The sequence below is a fragment of the Buceros rhinoceros genome, unplaced genomic scaffold, assembly GCF_000710305.1.
Source record: "Buceros rhinoceros silvestris isolate BGI_N320 unplaced genomic scaffold, ASM71030v1 scaffold5871, whole genome shotgun sequence".
NCBI lineage: Eukaryota > Metazoa > Chordata > Aves > Bucerotiformes > Bucerotidae > Buceros > Buceros rhinoceros.
In genome coordinates, this window is record NW_010392446.1 from 95,617 (window position 1) to 106,030 (window position 10,414).

Sequence of the window (10,414 nt, forward strand, 5' to 3'; positions counted from 1 at the left end):
CCTCCCTTATCCCCGTATCTACTGGCTTCTTTAAAGAGGGTGGAAGAGGGAACTTTCTAGCATGGAAGGCTTTGTCATGACCTTGGGTGTTTGGGTGTAGTGCCAGGTCACGGTCCTGACAGAAGCACCTCCTGTGGAAGTGAGGCCCACTGTTGGCAGCGAGCAAGTTGGCCACCTCAAGACTTTCAACTGCTCCTGTCCTGCTGGACAAAAGGTGAGTGTTGAGATGGGTGTTTCATTTGAGGCATCCTGGATAGGTCTGGAAACAGGGGTATGATACCGTGCGAATGAGCTATAAGAAGGGCTGTATTTGTTTGTGAAGCACTTTAAGACCTGGAAAGTACTTCATAGAAAAATCCAGGCATGTGTTGTTCACAGAGGGGATGTCTGCAGAGGTCGTGACAGCCTTCTCAGGTGCTTTCTCTTTGCCTAATTCAGTGATTTTGAGCATGTTGGTAGTCCCGGTAACAATCTTGAAAACAAAGCGGTTATTCTTATCCAGCCCAGTTACATGCATCCTTCTTTAACTAAAAAGGAAGAGATTCTGGAGGTAAATATAACCACATTGAAAAAAAAAAATCTCATCGCTTGTAAAAGCAGTGTGCTTGCTTATACTGGCTGTGACTGGGACCTCTGAGAAGCCAGCTTCGTTGTCATTGCTTTTGAAGGCATGTTGTCTCTAGTATGTTCTTCACAAAGACCTGGACACCTTTTTGTTGTCCTCAGTTGTAGGGACGGGCCCCTTGCTTTGTTATATAATGAGAAGATCATTCTGACTAATTATGGTTTTTTTGTCTTAGGGGGAGAGAGGTCCAATTGGCCCTGCAGGTCCTAAAGGTCAAAAGGTCAGTAAAATGTGCTAGTTCATTTGTTTAATAAAAACAACAACAACAAAAACCAGCTTCAGAGTAAGTTGAGGAGTTGAAGATATTGAGAAATAGGAGTCAGTTTGGCATGTGACTGAGTTCAGCTAGTTCTGGAGGAGCTTGGCACTGCAGGAGACTCTGGTCATCTTGTATCTTTACTCTAGGCTTGAGTTAGAGCTTCTCTGTTGCTGCTTTATGTCATTCTTACAGCAACTGTGTTCCAAAAGCTTTTCTTGTAGATTCTAAAGTGGGTTTTTTTGCAAGTTAGCATTATTCACTTGGTCGCACAGAGCTTTCATGATAAGTCTCCTGGAAAACTACAGGCTGCTTCTGTGCTGTGCCTTGCTCAGCAGTTCTAGATATCCATAGCTTAGGTGGCAGCCTCCCAGGCACACACTACAAAATTTCCTGAGTCTAGGGTAAAGAATTAGCCACAATCTGTTACCCTTAGCAAGATTGTCTGAGTCATGGTGTTAAATATAGGCCACGTTCCTCTGTACTTTTCTTCCTAGATGACAGGGTAGGAGAGTGGTTGTGATGTCTGCTTCAAGATTCACAGTGCAGCCTTTATATTACCCTGCATATTCTGCAAGCTTCTTTGATATGCATGTGTGTGCATTCAGCATATGCACATTTTCCTCCTGTGCTTGGTTGCAAATAGAACTGTGAGACAATTGACTTAGGGGATCACTTGTACTGGAAGAAAACAAAGAATCACAGCATTGCTGAAGAGGTGAAAGTTGAGGGTGGTGGTGGTGTTTCCCAGTTTCACCATCTGTGTGATTCAAAAGTTGCTTGGGAACAAATTGTATTCAAAACTATTTCCATCTGAATCACTTCTGCAAATTCAGACACCTGTTTGGTGAATAAATGAGTTGCACCCCACCGAAAGTTACTCAGTTCTCCTGAAACACTGTGGGAAGGGAGAGGAGAAATCTCCGGGTTTCGGGAGGTTAGACATCCTCAGCAGTATGTGGTGGCTTTGTTGGCAAAGCTTGGTCTGCTGTCTGCAGGGGCAAGTTTTGAATGTTGGAATGTATTTTGGGGTATGTTTTCTGCTGAAATGAAAGAACATGGGTGCATTAATGCTCAGATGTGCCTGGCTGAAACTGCAAAAAATGTTTTCTCGTGCTTCCACACATATATAAACAGGAACTTTCCATTTTAATCTGTGACAGCTTAAATAATGATGGGCTGGTTTGAAGAATGACAGAAACATGACTGTTGTGAGGAGGTTGCAGAAGGATGGTGATGATAATAATAATAAAAGCATCCTGCAGCAACATCCCATTGACTTTCACCTCTTTGACAAGGTCTATGCGCTGGTGAGGGTGTCTGTACTTTGTTACGCAGCACGCTGCTGGCGTGCAGGAGGTACTAGTTGAATACAAAATAGTGTCTACCCAAGCACAGCAACAGTGGGTTTTCTGTACCAGATCCCAAAACTGCTGTCCCACTCCTGCAGGTGGGTTGCTGAAGAGCTCTGCAGATGTGTGTGACGTTTCCCTGGCTGTAGTGGTCTGAGGCTTGTATACAGCTGAGGCAGGACTGTGCCACAGCCTCGGGGAGCTGGGGATGATGCCATTTAAATCCAGGCTCTGACAACAATTTGGTACAAAAGTGATGATTTGAGAAAAATTACTTAACTTCCCTATTCATTAAATAAGGCGAGTAATAGATTTGCTCCTGCCTTGCAAAGACGCTGAGATTGAACACCACACACCACCCTTGACAGCAGGAGCAGCTCGTCACAGTCGCTGCTCTGCGTGCAGGAACTATCACTCTCTTTCTCTCTGTGCAACATTACTGAGCTACCCAGGCTGAAATGCTGGCCACGGGAAGAAGAAAGGGAATGCCACTGCCCAGTACTACCCTAGAACTTTATTAAGGAAAGACTAAGGTCCCACAAAAGAGTGGCTTCTGCATTACGGGGTTGTAAGTGTTCATATTATGTTTTAGATCCTTCAACTTGGCTCCCCATTTCTAAGGTGAAAGGGTTTTGTTTTAAAGCTTTGTTGTTTTGTAATGAGGAGAACCAAAAAGGTTTTTTTAAGGTGCTGTATATGAAAGATTGCCATTAGTTACTTGAATCCAAGAGCTGGAACTTCAGTAAATAAAAAAATAATTAAAAAAAAAAAATAGGATCTCTACTATGCTCTTAAGTTTGATTAGAACAGGCTAACAAGGAAGTGAAGCTTAAGAAAAGACCAAACATTAATTGACTATATAGCAAGGTAGAAATAACAAACAAATGAGGAAAGAAATTATGAGGAGAAGGCGGAAGAAGAGTGGCATCAGGACTCTGAGTCAAAATCCATCCATTTGTTTCTAGAAATCATCACTACTGAGCATTTCTTCTTTGGGTGAATTGCAAAGCTGAAATCTCCCCCTAAATAACTGGGCCCCAAGAGATATTTAGGTAGGCTTCAGGTACTCGAACATTATCCAAAATATTTTACAAGCTAGTAGTAAGAAATGCCCTGTGAGACACTATAGCCACATAAAAACCCAGGAAAGCAGCTGGCTCAGGTGCTTCAGAAAAACAGGACAAAGGTGGTGGGAGTCACCTGAGAAACGAGCCCCACCAGAGTTAGTACTAGGGACAGAGGGCAGTGTTAAAAAAAACCCCAAACTCTCCCCTTTGCCCCAAACCAGGGAGCTCTGGAGAGGTTGACAAAGCCAGGAGGACTGCGAGGCTCCTTCTCGAAGTTTAAGACAGTTTTCGGGTTTTTTTTTTTCCCCAGACCAGTAGTAACTGGTGGCTTTTTCACTTTCTATCTAAAGAAGGAATAATGGCTATGTGTTTCTTTCTGGTTTCTTCAGAAAAGGTCAGTTTGAGGGTCTGTTAAGTAAAGTGAGTGTGGTTTTTCTCCATCTGAATTGAAGATGGAGAGACTGGAGTTCAGGCTCTGCTATCTTGAGATCCCACAGCATATTCCTTCTTTTGGGGGAGGAGGTTTGGACTGGCTTTTCTTACGGTACCATGTGACCAGTGGAAATATTGGAAGTGTATAACCAGTGTAGGAAGATAATGAGTTTCTCTTCCTCTCTAATTGAAGTGTCCAAAGTTAGGGCAAAACAGAAGCATTTGCAGTCGCTAGAAAAAGTGAAAAAATCCCTCAGGGAGTAACAGCTCTGCCTCAGTCACCCATGTGCCAGACTGAAGGTGATGCAGGGAGACACAGCGCGCTTGTTTTGGAAGGAGATTCAGTGAAGGATCGTACTGGGGAAGAGGGAGGCAGGGAACAGCTTTGGAAGAACTGGCTAGCATGCCTGCAGCTGGCTCCTATTGATAAATTTTAGATGCTAACGACACCCCAGCCCCATTTATTTTCCTCCCCTACTCGCTCTGCACACTCTGCTGTTTGCAGGCAGCCAGGCTGGCTGGTTGGTGCACTGGGCTGATGGTCAACAGGCTTCTGCTTTCCTCAGAGCTACTTCAGATCTATATTCAGAGAAAAATTGCTTCCCTGGGATTTCTACTTTTGTCCGCATCGTAGAAATGACATTGCTCACCTGCCTTCGGGACGGGTGTGAAGTCCAGTGTATTAGGTGTGCTCTAGCAGCATGTATTTTTCCTCCAAATTAGAAAGGGGCTTTGGTGTACTTTAAGTGACTTAAAAGAATTGGTTGCCACGGCCTGCTTGAATTGACTGGGACGTTGGTTTTGCGTATACGCCACTTGTTCTGTGAGGTTTCTTTCTTTCGGCAAAAAATGATAAAGGTTAATGAAAGACACTTATTTTCTGTGCTTTCAAGAGCTTATCTTCATCTGGGGAAAAGAGGGCACGATCCAGACAGATGTTTTGGTGTCTCTAATCTCATTTTGTTGGTAGTAGATCAGGACAAATCGCGTAGAGCTACAAAATTACATCCTACTGTGTTCTGCGTGGGGCAATGGGGAGTGCAGGTGTCATTGGCATTATTGCTGTTGTGGTACTGGAGGGTCCTGCTCCAGGCCTGAGACTCCTTTGGCTTGATGCTGTGTCTACATTGAAGTCCGAAGTGCCTAGACTCTGGAAAAGCAAAAGCTGATGGGAGGTACAAATAGGTGAGGACATTGTGTTTGTTGGCGATGGATGGGGAGCTCAGCACAGTGTGTTTCTGGTACGTACCTTCTGGGTGAGAATCAGGCAGGGCCTGGGAAGAGGTGTGGGCAGAGCTCAGCAGCTAGAGAAATTGAAGGGACTGGTGGCAATAATACCAGTATGCCCTTAAACTGGTCTGAGTAATGGGTGTCTACTCGGCTGGCCCTTCTTCCAGCATCGTGCCTGCAGAGCAGTGTGTGAATGCTTTGCAGATATTTTTTCTGCACTTGCTGGTTTTGGCACCACTTTAGTTCTCTATCTGATGAATATTTATGAAATGTTGTTTCTTCTTTGATTCTTTATCCTTTTCACCCCTGGTTTTTTTCACAGAAGTGAAGAAACAGTTTTGCTTGGTTTTTTATTGAAGATTTCTTTTTTCCTCCCTATGTGTTTTCTTCTCCAGTTGTCATTGCTCTACCCATCAGTTTATGTTTTGAGCTGTCTTTTTTCTGTGGTCCCTTCCTTCTCTTCCACTGGAGCAAGCAGGAGAGCTACTCTGTGTGTGTTGCACACTTCTGCAAGGGAAGGGAGGAGGTAGCTGATCAGGAAAATTTAGTGTGAATGAAGACAATGGGGTTTGAACTTTTTCAAAAACAGCTCTAAAATCTTGGCAGTATTTACAGGTTTATTTTTTCCGTATTTTCAGCATGCACACCCTAGGTCTTAGGCAAACCACTTTTCCATGTTCTTCCTGGCTTAATAAAAAACAAGAAGTTTTGAAGTACCTCTCAAAAGAAAGTTCTCTGCCTTGCCTGTGCACTCCGATGGCTTCTAGCAGTATTTTCATGTGAAAAAACAGAATATAAATTTCAAGTCAGTATAAATGCAGTGAGGTACACCCAGTCCTTAGGGCAAGAGCTGGACTCTTTATGGTAGAGACTGGTGGGACCAGACATGCCCACAATCTCAATCAAACCCTTGTTGCATTGTTTCCCCAAAAAACAAAGCGTCAGGAAGCAGACCACAAGATACAGACACTAATGTGGTCCTCTTCACAAATCAGTCTGACAGCAAGAGGTAAGCAGAAATCTCCCCTGCTATTTCTATGCCTGTCAAGACAGGAATGATTTAACTATGTGGTATTAACATCCACTTTTTTTCAAGGGAGAAAGTGGCATCCCAGGGTTTCCTGGACTCAGAGGAGAAAAAGGAGAGTCGGTAAGTAAGAAACACCAGAATGATTTTACGTGAGGAGATGGAAGTGCAAGCGGTTGTTTTCTCCTTCATGGTGAGAACTTGCTCACAATGTCAGTGTGCCCTGTCGAATATCTTCCCTTTGCTGGGCCCTAATCCCAGGAGAAAGCTGATTTTTCTGGCACCCATTGTCATTTGTTGGAGGAGGTGGGAAATGGATGGGTTCATCTCTGAATACAGCTGATAACTGACCTAGTACTGGCCTTCTAATTAAAATATGTAACCTGGTTGTACTTAATTATAGCACAGCTGCACATCTATTGGGGACAGTATGAGGCAACTGAACGCAAGGAACATGCAAATCTTTCTCAACTCTTTTACATTCAGCTGACCAAGACACAGCCTTCCTCAGCTGCAATTAGTGCAAATGCCAGACCAAGTTTTTAGGCAAGCAAGTCTTTAACCCTCAGTAAAATTCATTCTAATAAGGTGTGTTGGCATCTTTTATTTTGGGAATGTAACATGAGACTCTGCCCTGAATAGAAAATAAGATATTTTCCTGGCTGCAGTAGGAGAATTGGGGATAGGTTTTCTGTTTTAATTTGTCACTGAGTTATTTTCAAGGAGTTATGTGCAAAGAAAATAACTTTCCCTGTAGTAGCTGTCCTGTGACTTGCGTGTCTGTCTCTCTCTTTAGATGTGATACATATGGATGATAGATATACCTGAGATATGTGCAAGGAAGAAAATGAAATACGTATTTATAGCGTTGTTTGACATCCTTGCTGTCAAATGTACCTTTCCCCCTCTTCTTTCATTTCTAGGGCAGAGCCTATGGCAGAGGAGAAAAAGGAGAAAAGGTAAGATCTAATCCTTCATTGGACTACCTAAATGAGAGCCGCTTGCAGTTGCCCTCCATAGCTCAGAGGTTGCTTTTGGAGCGCACAGGATGCAAGAGATGTGATACAGTTGGATCTTTGTGAGGAAGTTTTATATTGTGTTATGCCTCCTCCTGCAGAACAGCTTTTGAGTGTTCATTGCTTTTCCCCATTCATGTTCTTCCAGTCTCCTTTGTGCATTGGCCATGTAAAATGCTCTCAAATTGAAATAATAATCTTTGCTTTGTGTAAGCAGCAGTGCGTTCATGGAGGATAACACACTAAAGCAGCTGGCTGGGAAGATAAAAATCAAAGGGGAAGTATAATTCTGAGTTCATTGTATTTTCAACAGGATTACATTCGGGTCATATGGAGACTGCCACACCGGTTCTTTCTGTTAAGTATTCTCATTAATAACCTGAAAGACAAGAGCTAGAGTATTTTCTTACTGCAGGGCAGAGTATTAAGACTTGCAGGTTAAAACTGAGGATACAGAGAAACCTCTGAAAATTGCTAGGTTATCTGTCTTCGAAAATGCATTCAATGGTGATCAGCGATGGGTAGCAAGTAGCGTGACTGGACTTACTTGCATTTAAGAAGATCTTGGTTTCCAGGCAATTCTGTCCACAAACTTCCCATTCCCCACAACACGATGAGGCTGCAGACCTAGACTGCAGAGCAGAAGTAGAGCTTTCTCTCTTAGCTCCATATCACACCTGGCTGTGAGTGTTTTCCTTATCACTAAAATGAAAAAAATTTGGGTTGTGGGGAACAATGGAAAAACATTGACAAGAGGGTCTGTGAGATAAATGGATGTATTAAGGGAGAAGTCATAGTTCGTATTGAAAATGAGATTAAGAACCTGTGGAGCTGTTTTCCAAGGGGTCTGTGGCTACCTGATTGCTCAGGGAATTTAAAATAACATTGGATTGTGGTCTGCAAGGAAGAATACTGCACTAGTGAGAACATGGCAGTTACGGCCACTGCATCTTCTCATTTGTTCTTTCTATGATACATTAGATTACGATACATCGATTGTGTATAATTGTAATGCATCATGTGAAATTACAGTCTAAATGAGGGTTGCTTATGGCAGGAAATATTATTAAGCCAGGCTAGAGGCATGGAGGCTCTGAAGTACTCATTTCCACGTACCTCTTCCTGCAGTCCTGCCACTGACAGCCACTATTCACCTTCGAGACTCAGGATCCGGCCTTTGGAAACCAGCTCGTGCTTGGCAGGTGGTGAGAGTCAGCGGTCCGGTGGGAAACATAACATTTACAATATGTGTGGTGCTGCAGCTGAAGCAAGTTCTTGTTATGTTTTGATCTCTGCAGTAAAGTGCTGGAAAAACTCACTCCATCTGTACTACTGTCATGCTTAGAGAAATAGGTCTGCAAGTCTGGATTGGAGGGGAAAAAATACAAAGCCCCCACAGTACCTGGCAGAGCATCTTTGACTGGCACAGCCAAACAGCATTGACTGGCCCAAACAAATGTGCAGGCACAGAGATCCCCGAGTTTATGGACAGTTTCATAAATAAACTGGTCCTGAGGCAGCGTGCCCTCATTCATTGGGTAGTGTATCTGGTACCCAGTGGGTTTGTGCCCCATGTCTGTGTCATGGCATCAGATGAGCCTGTGAGAGGGAAGTAGCCAGAATGACAGGGAGACAGGATGCAAACACCTGCAATTCTAGTTGCCATTTAGATTCCTGAAAAAAGGAGGAAAGCCTATGAAATGAAACCCTTTCCAGATAAGAGGACACCTGGAAGGAGAGGATTCACGTGGCTCCATTCTGTTTGCCCACTGTGCTGCAACGGCTGCCTGAGCACGAATTCCTGTTTTTCGCTCTGGCTGTGACAGCTTTGTGTTTCCCTGATTTTTATGGGTATGGGCCAGTTCGAGGAAACTGGATCAGAGATGCTGGAATTCAAACAGCTGCAGTCCATGCAACCGTTGCTGGGCACAGGCTATGGGCTCCTTTCTAAGGACAAGGGTCACATCCTAAGTGTTACTAGAATAAAGTTATCTCACCTTTGAAAAGATTGAGATGGGGAGATTAAATTCACCCCCTTGTTACGGTGTTGCTCTCCAGCTGTGCTAGTGCCTAACACCTGCCAGGTCATGCTGTTGCCAAGTGTTCTGCGTAGGGCAATTGTGTGAGGTCTGAGGCATTTGTCAGAGGGCAAACCCTGTGCTTCCCTAGGAGGACAGCAGAGGCACTGGCCTTGCTTCTCCAGGCCATCCCCTCAGTTATATCACTAAGTTAAAGCCTCGAAGATGCTTATATTAGAACACATAATATGCCAAAGACGTCATTAGTGGTAAACCAGAATATAAGAGCAGCTATGGCTAAAAACATAATTCATGTCGACGTGAGGTGTTGTGTGACTGAAAACCAGGAAATCCACTGTGATGATTCAAGCAACAGTCCAGCATGTTCTGCCAGAATTAAATGTCTCAGCCTGGTAGCAGGTGCAATGGTGCTGAGCCATCCTTTTAGCATCCTGAAGTCCAACAGCAGTGAGAAGGCTCTGCAGGTGGGAAGGTGCTCGGAAAAGTGATGACTTCGGAGAGGGTGTGATGAAAATCTGTTAGACTTTGAGTGGTATGGAGGTATCAGTCGGGAATTATTCTTCACCGTTTCTTCTGTTGTAAAGGCTAATGTGAAGCAAACCAAACTAGCTGATGGCACGTTTAAAATGAATAAAATGAAGTTGCTTTTCCCACAATATGTACTGCAGCTCCTCTTCACAGTCTGCTCTGGAGGTTTCAACTTTTGTGTGTTTAAAAAAGTGCATATGAGTTAATTGAAGAGAGGCATCTGTAAACATCTAGTCAGACATTTCCATAGTCCACTCAGGGCTTGGGCCAACGCTGTCTGTAGCTTTTGGAGAAGGAAACACAGAAGAGGTGCCATGAAGCAATTGGGTCAAGAGATCTCTACTGTGATTTTCCACAGGAAAACAATCTGTTGGAGGAGAAAACTCTAACCAGGAGCACCCACCTTCTGCAGAGGTGGTGGATGAAGGTTTCATGGTTTACGTGAAAGTCTTAGTTTCCAAGAGCATCTGAGCTTTCCCTTTGTGCTTTGTCTTTTTCCATTCATGCTATTAATCACACATGCAGCAGTGAAATCGAGAAACAACTTTAGTAGATTAAGTCTATATTCTCCCAACAATTTTATTTTTATGGTAACGGCTCACTGATAAAAATGCAGAAGGATTATTATAGGATTTCTAATGAGAAAGAAGAACCCTCTGAAGTGGCTCGGCTTGTTAGAGATGCAGTGACTGCAAGACCAGGCATAGAGAAGACAAGCAGGCAGGTAGTTAAGGCTCCGGGCTAGGCTGAGGCAGACCCAGGCTTAAAACTTGGCTCCAACAGACTTGCCGACCTTGGGCAAAGCAGCTAGTCTTTGTTCCTATAAAACGAAGCTGGAGAAC

The 10,414-nt window shown here is 43.7% G+C and overlaps 1 protein-coding gene across 1 annotated transcript in view; it reads left to right on the forward strand.

Annotated features, from left to right (window-relative positions):
* LOC104500768 (collagen alpha-1(XXII) chain-like) overlaps nt 1-10,414 on the forward strand; it is a gene marked incomplete at its 5' end in the record, with an annotated part of 88,427 nt that overhangs the window by 63,890 nt on the left and 14,123 nt on the right. Inside the window, 5 exons of the mRNA XM_010144477.1 lie at nt 101-214; nt 801-845; nt 1,379-1,386; nt 6,059-6,112; nt 6,913-6,948. Of these exons, the coding sequence (XP_010142779.1) occupies nt 101-214; nt 801-845; nt 1,379-1,386; nt 6,059-6,112; nt 6,913-6,948 (257 nt within the window). The remainder of the gene's footprint in view (nt 1-100; nt 215-800; nt 846-1,378; nt 1,387-6,058; nt 6,113-6,912; nt 6,949-10,414) is intronic.